Source organism: Oncorhynchus keta, chromosome 15 (assembly GCF_023373465.1).
Source record: "Oncorhynchus keta strain PuntledgeMale-10-30-2019 chromosome 15, Oket_V2, whole genome shotgun sequence".
Classification (NCBI taxonomy): domain Eukaryota; kingdom Metazoa; phylum Chordata; class Actinopteri; order Salmoniformes; family Salmonidae; genus Oncorhynchus; species Oncorhynchus keta.
Genome location: NC_068435.1, coordinates 17,393,517 through 17,407,602, shown reverse-complemented (window position 1 = coordinate 17,407,602; position 14,086 = coordinate 17,393,517). Strand labels below are relative to the sequence as shown.

The 14,086-nt window shown below is 42.8% G+C and overlaps 1 protein-coding gene across 14 annotated transcripts in view; it reads right to left on the bottom strand.

Moving 5' to 3' along the window:
* The window catches only part of LOC118394543 (cyclic AMP-dependent transcription factor ATF-6 alpha-like), a 64,693-nt gene that overhangs the window by 17,582 nt on the left and 33,025 nt on the right, over positions 1-14,086 (bottom strand). For 12 of the 14 annotated variants that reach the window (XR_008065158.1, XM_035787810.2, XM_035787804.2 and 9 more), the window contains 6 exons: positions 10,996-11,181; positions 10,383-10,474; positions 8,591-8,770; positions 6,150-6,188; positions 5,857-5,922; positions 4,871-4,994 (listed from right to left, as the gene is read on the bottom strand). Coding sequence is in view for 13 of the 14 variants with exons in the window: in XM_035787810.2 (XP_035643703.1) it covers positions 4,871-4,994; positions 5,857-5,922; positions 6,150-6,188; positions 8,591-8,770; positions 10,383-10,474; positions 10,996-11,181 (687 nt within the window). In the remaining variant the exon portion in view is untranslated. The remainder of the gene's footprint in view (positions 1-4,870; positions 4,995-5,856; positions 5,923-6,149; positions 6,189-8,590; positions 8,771-10,382; positions 10,475-10,995; positions 11,182-14,086) is intronic. The other 2 variants (XM_035787806.2, XM_035787807.2) reach the window with 1 other exon arrangement.

Sequence of the window (14,086 nt, the reverse complement as noted above, 5' to 3'; positions counted from 1 at the left end):
CAATTGACTAAAGCCTATCAAAGGCAATGACAGAATCCAGGCATGCCAGTTCAAAGGGTCACTGCATGAGTGGCCCACGGCTGAGAAAACATGTTTCACTGTGGATGAAGATCAGTGTGTACATTTTCGGACACCATCAGCCTCAAAACTCACCCCTCAATGAGTAATGACAAAGCAAAAACAGGTTTTTAGAAACTTTTTCAAATGTGTTTAAAAAAGGAAACTTATTTACATAGGTATTCAGACCCTTTGCTATGAGACTCAACATTTTTCAATTGATCATGATTTGGTAAGGCACACACCTGATTACATAAGATCCCACAGTTGACAGTGCATATCAGAGCAAAAACCAAGCCATGAGGTCGAAGGAATTGTCCTTGGAGCTCCGAGACATGATTGTGTCGAGGCACAGATCTGGGGAAGGGTACCAAAAAATGTCTGCAACATTGAAGGTCCACAAGAACACAGTGGCCTCCATCATTCTTAAATGGAAGACGTTTGGAACCACCACAACTCTTCCTAGAGCTGGCCGCCCTGCTAAACTGAGCGATTGGGGTAGAAGGGCCTTGGTCATGGAGGTGACCAAGAACTTGATGGTGACTGACAGAGCTACAGAGTTCCTCTGTGGAGATGGGAGAACCTTCCAGAAGGACAACCATCTCTGCAGCACTCCACCAATCAGGCATTTTAGGTAGAATGGCCAGACAGAAGCCACTCCTCAGTAGAAGGCACATGACAGCCCGCTTGGAATTTGCCAAAAGGCACCTAAAGGACTCAGACCATGAGAAACAAGATTCTCTGGTCTGATGAAACCAAGATTGAACTCTTTGGCTGGAGGAAACCTGGCGCCATCCCGGTGGTGGCAGCATCATGCTGTGGGGATGTTTTTCAGAGGCAGGGACTGGGAGACTAGCCAGGAAGTGGGGTAGTCTGTGCAAAAGGAGATAGAGAGGCAAGGGATTGTAAATCTAGAAGATGCTCGTCCAACTCTCCATAATTCAGCAAGTTAGATGCTATCGAAAACAGTCTCACACACAGATGTGCTATACAGAAACCGATAAAAACAGATAACTTTTTCTGTGCCAAGTTTCTCAATTTAGGACACGCTCCTCTTCACAGAGATAGAGAGGTAAGAAATCAAGATAAACCAAACGCAGGCATTGACACGCACATCAGAGAAACCAAAAATGTTACAAAAGAAATCAGTTTCTACTGCAGAATCTGAGACAGTGGCGCCACTTTAGCTTGAGTTTTGACTTCTGCCTGACTGTATCAGATACAGTCTGTACTGTAAGTTTGATTCCCTTTTCACCTGAAATTTCCATCCTCCTAAAACTATGCGTGCTAGCCTTATTCCTGTGCGACTAGACGAGTGGAGCAAAGCGGTTTTCAAGAAGAGCTCTGCAACGAATCTGGCCTGACCTGGTAGGACACGGCAGTATAATATTTCAAGTGATATCACAGGAAATATGACAAAAACAAACCCTGTCTCCTCTTTGTCCCTTTTCTTTCTGCACAACAGGTTGGTGAGGATGGAGAGAGAGATTTACAGGCAGGCGTTTTTCATCCAATTCGACGAGGGCTCTCCAAGTCTGTGCTTTACCGTGCATTTCATTGGGATCAGTGGGGGTTTTTCCCCATAAACTCAAAGTCTGGGGTTGAATCACACAGGGCTAAAAAATATCTAACTGCTTTTCATCAAATGGCAAACAAAACTGATTGATAAGTGTACTTTAAAGTTGGAACTCAGAAAAAAGCAGTGCATGATGTTAAAGTGTGAGGATATGCCAACATTATGCAAAGCTACATAGACAACATCTCCTGGTCTGACAAATCATGAATCTCTATTGTGCCTCTTCAGTTGGTAGAGCAAATGCAGAGGGGTTTTCCCAAAGTCTGGACGAAGTTAAACACATCCAGAGGGACAGTGTGCAAACTGTAAATCTCACTTATAAAAGTACTCCCTTGAGAAGAGTTTATCACTAATACTATATGCCAGGATTCCCCAACTGGTAGCCCACAGGTCAAATTTGGCCCACATGTCATTTTATTTGACCCCCTAAGTTTTTCGAAGCAAAACAAATATATACAGTATATTTTTATTGTTGGACATAAGACTGTAAAAACACCAGCAAATCAACTCAAAGTGATTTTAATTTTGGAAATCTGTTTCAACGTATTCCCACGCATAATAGAGAGATATACAGTATGTGATTATATACAAATGTCAGCAAGGTTTGAAATGATTCTGCTTTAGACAAATATTATATCGGTTTGGGCTTCTTGACTTCAATTTGCAGTCTACAAATGATTTGTAATTATGTTCTGGCCCCCTGATCATCCGTAGTAGTGCACTACACAGACAATATGGTATCATTTGAGATGGAGCTAATGAAAAGAAAGGCTGAGTCAAGGACCAGGTCTAGCCCTGAGGGTTACGTGTGTAGGAGAGCCTTGAGCATGAAACGCTGCACAACTAACATTATTAAACATTCATTTATATCCTCTTCCTCACTTACCATGATCATCAGATAATTCCCTAACTTCCTGGAACTCCCTGAGGGTGTAATACACAGTGGAAACCCCCCACTTCCAATTAGGCAACCCCTAAATATGTCTTACACAGGAAGCTAGAGATGCACGGGGAATCAGAGAAGAAACACCATTGGTTATCATTTTCTTCCCATGTCAACTAATGTTAGTGGCACCATATCTTTGGGTGTTTTTACTAGTTTGTTTTCTTTCTAGAGTAAGTGGTGCATACAGTAACACAATGTATCAACAATAATGTCCTCAAACCATTTGTATATGTAACTGAGCCTGACACACTGCTGAGTACTGGCTGAACGTGAGAACCAAAAGACAGTGTGAGCTTCACAAAACTGTATGAAGACATTGTTACTGGCAAAGTTAAAACAGCAAAACACAAAAATTCAAAGACTGTAAACTCTCCTTCCAGACTCATATCAAACATCTCCAATCTAAAATCAAATCTAGATTTGGCTTTCTATTCTGCAACAAAGCCTCCTTCACTCACGCCGCCAAACTTACCCTAGTAAAACTGACTATCCTACCGATCCTCGACTTCGGCGATGTCATCTACAAAATAGCTTCCAATACTCTACTCGGCAAACTGGATGCAGTTTATCACAGTGCCATCCGTTTTGTTACTAAAGCACCTTATACCACCCACCACTGCGACCTGTCGGCTGGCCCTCGCTACATATTCGTCGCCAGACCCACTGACTCCAGGTCATCTACAAGTCCATGCTAGGTAAAGCTCCGCCTTATCTCAGTTCACTGGTCACGATGGCAACACCCACCCGTAGCACGTGCTCCAGCAGGTGTATCTCACTGATCATCCCTAAAGCCAACACCTCATTTGGCTGCCTTTCGTTCCAGTTCTCTGCTGCCTGTGACTGGAACGAATTGCAAAAATCACTGAAGTTGGGAGACTTTTATCTCGCTCACCAACTTCAAACATCTGCTATCTGAGCAGCTAACCGATCGCTGCAGCTGTACATAGTCTATCGGTAAATAGCCCACCCAATTTTACCTACCTCATCCCCATACTGTTTATATTTATTTACTTTTCTGCTCTTTTGCACACCAATATCTCTACCTGTACATGACCATCTGATCATTTATCACTCCAGTGTTAATCTGCAAAATTGTAATTAGTCGCCTACCTCCTCATGCCTTTTGCACACAATGTATATAGACTTTTTTTTCTCTACTGTGTTATTGACTTGTTAATTGTTTACTCCATGTGTAACTCTGTTGTCTGTTCACACTGCTATGCTTTATCTTGGCCAGGTCGCAGTTGCAAATGAGAACTTGTTGTCAACTAGCCTACCTGGTTAAATAAAAAAATAAAAAAAGGACTTTGTCTCCAAGTGGGACCAATATTTTAGGCCTGTAAAACTGATTTAATGATTTGGGCTCCTCACATTCTGACTGCAGCACAGCAGACTACAGACTTGACTCACTGAGTCTGAGTTCAAATGGAAGCCAGTCAAACTGTAACACTTCACCTATAGCCCCCAGTATTCTACCTCTCTATTTAAGCTGTCAAAGACAACACATTCCAGATGTCAAAAACAAAATAAAAAGTGCTATATCAAAAACAAATCAAAAACAATCAACTAATATCAGTATCTAACCTAAGGAAGGATTTATCACCCGGAGGTTAAATTTGAGTGTTAGTTTTAACAACAAAAACATATTTAGCTATTTGTCACGTGTGCTCCCTCTCCGGCCTCTAGGTCACCAGGCTGCTCGTTAGGGCGCACACCTGTCACCAGCGTTAGGCGCATAATGACACTCACCTGGACTCCATCACCTCCTTGATTACCTGCCCTATACATGTCACTACTTTTGGTTTCTTCCTCAGTCGTCATTGTTTCTGTTCTATGTCGGTGCGCTGTTTGTGTTCGTTTTGTTCTTTTATTTATTAAATGTTTTCACTCCCTGAACTTGCTTCCCGACTTTCAGCGTACATCGTTACAATATTAGCCAAATGGTGTCAGATGTCGGCAGCTGTGACCTCATAACAAGAAAGATAAACAGTCTAGTGAGAATATGTATATGTTGCTGTGGCAGCTCTACTTAATGGACCATCACGGAGAGACGTGTTGACAAGGGCCTGAAACCTCTTGTGGAGTACACATTGGCCTACATACTGACAGTTTAAATAGCCTCTGAGGTACAGCTTAACCTGTCCAAAAATCAGCAAGGACCATTACTGGTCTGATCAGACATGAAAATGTCTTCATTATTAGGGCCATGTAACCTGCATGACCAGGGAAAACTTAGGAACTAGTTAGTATCTTTTTCCCTGTTTTGTAGGGAAGAAGCGTGTCTAACCTACCAGGACAGTTTTGGTTGTGTGCTGTTCAGTTGTTGTATGTCTGGATTGATTGGTGGTAGAACGTGTGGACTTGGTCCTCTCCTCTTCGTGTCGATGAACCCAGCCTCTCAGGTTCTGAGCCAGACTAGAGGGGGAGAACCAATATTCAGTTAGAAATCATACTTTATTAACTTGTTTTGATTGCCTGAAAGAAAATTAGCTTTCTATTCATCTTCGGAAGTGAACTTGGTAGCCATATTGTATTTTATTATGACGGAATTAAAAAACTTGATTTTCAGGGATTTTTCTATGTAAAAGCTGTTGAAGACTGCTGCTGGCTTTCATACAGTATGAACCTCATCCAACCTCATGGGTGGAGCTAAAGTGTGGGCCATCAGTTTTCATACTGAGCACCATCCATCTTGTCAGTCAACTGTGACGGCGTCAAAACGACTGGTGAAGACTTGTTTGATGAGTGGTCCACGTGGATCACATTACAGTCTACTTAACAATGAGGAGGACAAAGTCTAGCTCTTCAAAGAGCACCGAGTGGACTCATTGATACTCAATTGAGGTAGCTATCACCATGATTTCAATATGGAATTCAAATTCTGAAATCGATGTACCCAAGTGTTACCTAACCGGATGTTCTAATCTTGCTTTCATATTGGCAATATAGACAAGGCTGGACGATTGAGGCTAAGTACAGATGTAATATCTTAATTTGACCTATATTGTCACAGCAAAATATTCCTGCAGCAACTGGATTTGAACGTTTAGTCCATAATGTTAATTGAACGGTGGTGAGGCTATTAGTTGGCCAAAAGTAGGCAACATGAAAAGTACAATACTGATAATATAACTGTGGGTTTTCAGTGAATATGTCAATCGCGAAGCTCACACTAAAAATTCTCAGCAAAAAAAGTGATCAAATTAAGATCCTACAGTTGTAGAACCGAATTATCTGCTGGTAGGCTACTGATCAGATTGACTTGGTTAGTACTGACCGGAGGGACTTGGTCCTGGAGACAGGAGAGTGGGAAGCCATCTCCTCTGGAGCATAGTCCTCCCATCTAGAGCACAGATAGATGGGGGGGGGGGAGATAACAGAAACAAAGGGAGAGATTGAGAGAGAGACAGGAAGCGAGGGCGACATTAATCATCAACAACACATTCCCCTCCCCTCTGATCTCGTTGTGATTCAGCAGCTGATATGCTACAGGACCATGCTGCAGTACGTTGTGGGTTTTCCTTGTGGTCTATAGACCTTAATGCATTAACCGGAATACCAGTCACTTACTCTGGATGTCCCAGGTGTTCATCAGTTCTAAACGGGCATCTGGAACAAAAACTCTGCACATGAGTGAATAGACAAAACAACTTGATGAATGAAGTCATAAATTAAAGAACGAGTTGAGTTGATGAATGATGTTGTCACGCCTGCTCCCGCTCTCCCTCCCTGGCGCTCGAGGGCGCCAGGCTGCCCAGCGTTACACACTCCTGCCACCATCATTACGCACACCTGCTTCCCTTGTCACACGCATCAATCACCTCTGTCCTTACCTCCCCTATATCTGTCTGTTGCCGAGGTTGTTCCCCGACGTCAGCATATTGTCATGTCGTTTGTTCCCCGTTCTGACACTGTTCCTGTTCTGTCACTTGTCCGTTCATTAAATGTGTACTCCCTGTACCTGCTGCTCATCTCCAGCATCGGTTCTTACAGATGTCATAAATTAAAAGGTGTTGAGTTTATGAACAAAGCCATAAATAAAGGTGTTGAGTTGATGAATAATTCCATACATTAAATAAGGGGTTGAGTTGATGAATGATGTCATAAATAAAGAAGGGGTTGAGTTGATTAATGATGTCATAAACTAAACGGTTTGAGTTCATACGTTTTACGGAGTTCTGCTCAGTGAGCTGCAACAATAACCAGCAGAGCCAGTGGGATCTTCACACACACAAACGCAGGTAGGCACAGACACACACAGCAGGAGCAGAGAGGTTGGACTGGATTTCTCCTGGGAATAGTTAGATAAATGGTCTGTTCCTGAAATCTGTGTGGAACATCCACTTGTCCGGATGAGCCCTGGGCTCCAGATCAGAACAATAGGGTGGAGAAAGGGCATTAAAATGGTCCATAAGCCAAAAAGGAGGAGTCCACACACATTGTGCTGGTGAAAATATACTTTGATGATATTCAGTATTGTGTTCTGTAGCCTGGGCCCAGATGACTAAGCTATCGGTTACATAATGCTCCACTCCTTAAGTGGTTTCTCTCAGTGGGAGACTATGTAACCTTCTCCAAGCCTTCCAGTTAGACTACTGCTGTACTACCACAAGGTATTTGTAGTGAAGTTATGTAGTACTTTGTAGCAGAGAGCTGGACACATGGGGACAACCGGTGGTGAGCCAGGAGTTTATAATGAGTCTGTCAATCTGGATATGAATAGATTGTTTGCAGGAGTGACATACAGGAGGACTCATACACGGCACAGCGCATGCTTCCTGCAAACATGTCTGTCATCTCTTAAGGCCTCTTGTGTGCTTTGCATCACTCGTGCCAAAATAAATACTCAGTCAACTATATGACTTGTACACGCAAGGTCATAATCTTTGACTGAGTGAATAAAGATGTAGGATCTTAATTTCATCACTATTTTGTTTTTAAGAATTAAATGCAAACTTGTAGTGTATTTCTCATTTCCACATAGAAATGTTTTTCTTGATTTGCCCTAACAAAAAATGTATTAACCCCTACAAAAATGTCCATAAATTATAATCCACATAATAATTCAGATTTCCTGTTGATGCAGGATTGTTTTTCTGCTGTTGCAAACTGTCTCAAATTAAAATCCTACAGCTGCACACACAACACGAGTATAACTAGTGCTGAAATTATACACTGATGTTAAAGAGGAAACTTGTGAGACAACATTAGTTTGCCAAGTTGGTTCAAATTAAACTGGCCACTAAAAAGTAATACTATTATATTCTGCTCTGCTTGCAACGCTCCTATTCAACACAGTGATTTTTCACCACAGAATAATGAGTCTAAATGAGTCTAAATAAGGTAAATATAGGAGTCCTGTATAAGCTTTTGGCTAGCCCCGGCACATTTACACGGATGTCGAATTACTGTAATATTGATGAATGTGCACTGTCCCCTATAAATAAATAAATGGATGTAAATATTATCACCAAGATAAAATGAGCAATCTTTCCATTCCAACAAAGAAAAACAGGGCTGGAAATAGATGCTTAGTCAAACTGAAACGACCGGCCAATTCCTCTACGGTTCTGGTTCCCTGGACAGAATGAAGTTCTCTTGGATGGATCCGATTCTCCTCCAGAAGCCAACACTTGAGGGTACCCACTTCTCTTTAATTCAGCTTTTTTGTCCTTCTTAAAAAAACAAAATATTCTTCCTGGTTTGTGAGCATTTTGCAAAGGCAAAGATGTGATTTTAAAGCCTATCAATCCAAGCCTGTGCCTAACTCTAATGCACCCGATGTGTAAATAGACTTGTTAATTAGAAGTCAGTGAGCGATTTAGCAGAAACCATTGGATCTCCTTGTTACATAGCGCTGCACCAAAGCAAGTAGGCCCCCCCCCGCCCTCTCTCTCTCCCTCCCTCAGTCCGTCTGTCTGTCTGTCCGTGTGTGCATACAGTACACAGCATTATATGTATATTGGGCCAGAAACTCTCGAGGACCCTAATGTTCTTGTTGTGGTAATTACCTGTCCTGGGATTGGTGGGATTGTGGGTACTGGGCATCCATCGGCTCCAATGGGGACTGGGGGGCTGGTGTTTCCTCCCCTCTCCTCTGTTGTTGGTCGGGGGAGAAGCTGAGCAGATGTCGGCTGCTTTGTGGCGTCCCCATGGACAGACTGGAGCTGCTGGGCTCTGACTCCCACACACTGAGACCAGAGGGACAGGGTCTTCAGTTACACAAGCCAGGCCAAACACGGCAAGAACAACATGGACTAACACACACATGTTCAAGAACATTAGAGCATTACAGACTTTAGAGCATTTCCCTTTGAGGACCGAATCGTTCTGCAGTGAATCAGTCACACACAAACACGCATTCACATCCAATGGTGGCTAAAGCCATTACAAAGATCAAAAAAAGTTTCTAATTTCCCAAATTCATGCTAGTGTTTAATTTGTTATAAATCCATAAAGGCTCTTCAAATCATTTTCTCAAAAAGTTAAAACGTTTTATCAAAAAGGTCCAAATTCACACAAGCAAGATGGGTATTGAAGACAAGAAGAAGAGTGATCACAACAACAGGTTAGGAAGTAGAGGATTGGTCATTGTGGCCAGACTACAGACATAAAACCACACAGAGACTTCACCTGGCTTAGGAGAGGCATGACTTACATCCATTGTGTGTGAACAAAATCAAAGATTTTAATTTACACTCTAGGCTAAATTTTAAATACTTTATCTGAATCCACAAATCACATTACATCAAGGAATGATTCAAACATTTCAAAGTTATTGGATACACGGGCATTTTAGGATATAAAAAGTACCTTCTCCACCCAGCTAGGCTGCCCATAACTGCTGAAACAGAGCAGTAACTTGCCAGTTTCTTTGCCTTAGTCTTAGACAGGCCTGCAATCTGAAGGCCACATACCGTAAGCCTACGTATACAGACACACACACACACACACACACACACACACACACACACACACACACACACACACACACACACACACACACACACACACACACACACACACACACACACACGCACACGCACACTTGCACATGCACACTTGCACATGCACACACACAGAAGAGGATAATAAACTTGTGGCCTCCTACTCGAGCCAAAACAATACGAGACCCAGTAAGATTTGACAGAGGTACTCAACACAACAATGCCAAAGAGTGGTCAAAATCTTGTGCAGTAGCATCAGATGAAAACACACCCCATAAAATAAAACACACCCCTAACCAATGCCTTTTTCTAAATGCCTGGAAATGAATCCAAACGTCTGAGTGACAAAAGATAAACCCAGCAGGACCTTAATAATTGAAAAAACATTTGATATCGACTTGAGCTATGACTGGAAACATTAGCGAAAGTTCAGTCCCTGGCCAGGGTTTATTGAATCCTCTCAAAGGAACATGTCCAATCGAAACGGAGTGATAGAAACATTTGGAGTCTATAAATAAGCACGTATGTGCAGCTGATCTCCAGGTTTCATTTCCGAACCGGCCGGTGTGAAAGGGAAGCAACGCTCCCCCATTCCTAGTTCTGCAATTCTGGGAAGCCTGAGCGTATGGAAAACTCAAGCGAGCCCTTCTCCTCTCCCGACTCTCAGCCAACTTTCCGAAGCCTTCCTCCGTGAGAAAAAAAGGCTTCAATTTGGCCCTTTTTCTGAGACATTGGGAGAAAACGCGTAATTTATACAGCATGTTAGTGAATTATCGGGCTCTGGACATGGCAAAGAGATGACTGACTGGCTGGCTGACATAATAGCCCCCCATTGACAGACAGACAAAATGCTCACCTCAGGGGACCAGTGTTGAGCACGAAGAACACCAGGATGACCATGAGACACACAGCCCGCCTCTTTGGAGCAGTCACCTTCAGCACAGTGTTCTGTGAAGAAAAGTGCAGAAAAATTACCTGACTGGATCAGTACAAGCTCTGAACTGGCAACTGTATCAAATCATCCCAGATCAGTGATTATTGCACATCAAAACAGCGAGAAATAGAAATGGATGTGTTCTACAGATGTAGGATCTTAATTTGAACCAGCAGCAACAGAAAATGTGAATTATTATGTGGATTAAGATTAATGGACATTTTTATAGGGGTCAATATATTTTTTTTTGTAAGGGAAAGTGGAAATTACACACTTCAGAAGCCTTTTTAAACCTCAAATACACGACAAGTTTAGGAAAGTTCTCCTGCAATAGGGGGATCAAATTAAGAACTCACATCTGTATGAGTGGGTGATCTGGTGTCTGAAATCAGTGCATATGTGAAAGCAGTGGAATGGAACCCTCACTTAAACCTATAAATTCGTGTCAGATCAGTCATTGCTTCAGGAAGCGAGGAAGTAAGGATACGTTTGGAAAGTATTCACACTGGGGCCCTGTGTGTCAATCCCGGCTCACCTCAGTGAGCAGTCCGTCCAGCTGGGTTCTGAGGGATCCGTTTTCCACGAGCAGCCTCTGGTTCTCACACAACGCCCCCCTGAGACGGGCCTCCAGGGCCTGCAGCGCCTCCTTCCTCCTCAGCCTAGACAGCGTGGCCGACTCACGGTTCTTCACCATCCTTTGCTGCCGCCGCTCCACACACACCTGGACAGGTGGAAAGGGAGGGATTGATCAAATAATGTGACTGACATCGTCATACAGAGATGCTTTTATAGGAAAGTTCAAAGTTCATACATATTTCAGCATGGATGTATGAGAAAATCAAACGCATACAACCATGGTGTTGCAAATACCACGCATCAGCTGACTACTCCTACTCAGAATACATTAACAATTCAAAATTCAACACAGGAGAGCTTGAGGATTATATAATACGAGTACATTGGCCTTGGCATGCAGATGTTGTTGGCTGTAGGTTTACAAAACCAATCTGTTGACGTCAGCCATACCCGGCAGTAACACCTTTTGGTCGCCATCTTGTCTGCCCAGACAGAGCACCTGCAGTACGCAGCTCTAGATACTTGTTTGTCTAACAGCACATATATTTAGTCACTTACTCCCTCATTCACACCCAATAGGTGCAGCTGCTGAAAAAGATGGAAAAACTGACGCAGAATCAATTACAAGCTGATAATGACTCCAGCATGTTTCTGCAGAACAGACTTCACACACACACACACACACACACACACACACACACACACACACACACACACACACACACACACACACACACACACACACACACACACACACACACACACACACACACACACACACACACACACACACACTGCCTTTTTCCATCTCTGAGTGGACTGAGAGCTGGATTAGTGGTGGGATTATTTAATGATAGGGAAGAAAAGAGAGAGGGAGGGAGGGAGGGCATTATCAGAGTGAACTAAATTACCAAAAGAGGAATGTTCTTGGAATGTTTTAGGTGATAAAATAAACAACTTTATGAGTAACAATGCACATTTAAAACAGCATCAGTTCCAGCTCATTTGTATAAAGCAGACAGCATTTGATTATGTCAATCCAGACCCATATATAGAGATTGATTCTATATCTAGACTAAGTCTCCACCTACTGGGCAAAAACTGGTTGAATCAATGTTGTGTCCACGTCCGTTCAACCCCAAAAAATCAATGTGATGATGTTGAATCAACGTAAGGGCATTTAGTCTTTTTTTGACCAAACTTTTAACCTAAATTCACCTAAAAAAAATGTTTTATTCACGTTAGTTCACAACTCAACCCAATGTATATCAAAACTAGACATTGAACATTCATAACACTGCCTAGCAGTAGCAGTTGACTAACATACATTCTGTTGTCCTCCAATGCCCTCTGAGACTAGTATTTCTACCACTGAGATCACAGGAGAAAAGCTAAAGTCTACTGCTCCAGCTCTTTCACTGCTTTCTGCTCTGCTCTATAACATATCTGATAGCGTGGCTTTTGGAGCTATGCAAATTCAGACTACACTGTTTAATTTAGGCTCCGTAGAAACAGATTCGATTCGGGGGGAGTGGGGAGGGGGAGGGGGGGGGGGGGGCCCTGCCAGGTCCTGAGAAATCAAAAAGAGCATGTCTGGTTACCCAATGCTGGGGGAGTGGGGGATACACGTCCTGCAAGGGGAAAGTCAACCCTGCCATTAAGCAACCACTGTATAGTCAACAGAACAAACAGACAGAGTCAGCAATCTGGCACTTCACTGGCTCTGGTGTAAACTGGGAGTACGGGGAGCCTGAATAAAAGGCTGAAAATGAGTTTGATATGAAGCTATATGAATCGGCATATGAGTCTCTACTCTCTAGTGATGTAGATTTCAGCTGTTGACTGCAGGTTTGTTGATGTTGCACTCTGATTGGGCGGTGGGGTGGAAAAGTCAGCAGTTTTTGTGCAGTGAAATAACATAAGGCTTGCAGAACCATGAAATTATTGTTTTACGGTGGAGAACTTGCCGTTGCAATGTTTATACAGTGCCTTTGTTTACAAACGCATGCACGCACACATCTTAATCTGAGAATTGGCATCTACAGCACCTGAGAGGGATGTCTACCTGGTAGTCCTAAAGAATAGGTTTTAACAGTACCCAAAACCATTCAGGGATTTTATTTGATCACAGGAAAACGCTACTGACCCCTCAGCCTCCAGTATTTATGCTGCAGTAGTTTGTGTCGGGGGGCTAGGGTCAGTCTGTTAGATCTGGAGTACTTCTGTCTTATCCGGTGTCCAGTGTGAATTTAAGTATGCTCTCTCTAATTCTCTCTCTCTCTTGGAGGACCTGAGCCCTAGGACCATGCCTCAGGACTACCTCGCATGATGACTCCTTGCTGTCCCCAGTCCACCTGGCTGTGCTGCTGCTCCAGTTTCAACTGTTCTGCCTGCGGCTATGGAACCCTGACCTGTTCACCGGACGTGCTACCTGTCCCAGACCTGCTGTTTAACTCTCTAGAGACAGCAGGAGCGGTAAAGATACTCTGAATCATCGGCTATGAAAAGCCAACTGACATTTACTCCTGAGGTGCTGACTTATTGCACCCTCAACAACTACTGTGATTATTATTATTTAACCATGCTGGTCATTTATGAATATTTGAACTTCTTGGCAATGTTCTGTTATAATCTCCACCCGGCACAGCCAGAAGAGGACTGGCCACCCCTCATAGCCTGGTTCCTCTAGGTTTCTTCCTAGGGAGTTTCCTAGCCACCGTGCTTCTACACCTGCATTGCTTGCTGTTTTGGGTTTTAGACTGGGTTTCTGTACAGCACTTTGAGATATCAGCTGATGTAAGAAGGGCTATATAAATACATTTGATACTACATACAGTAAATACCAAGATGCGAGTTTGATTGAATTGAGCGATCAAGTCATCATACTGTACCCTGACTTACTGTACAGTCGGAAAGTATTCAGACCCCTTGAATTTTTCCACATTTTGTTCAGTTACAGCTTGTTCTTTTCTCATCAATCTACACACAATACCCCATAATGACATAGTAAAAGTTTTTTTTTTTTTTTTTAATTACAAATAAAAAAACAG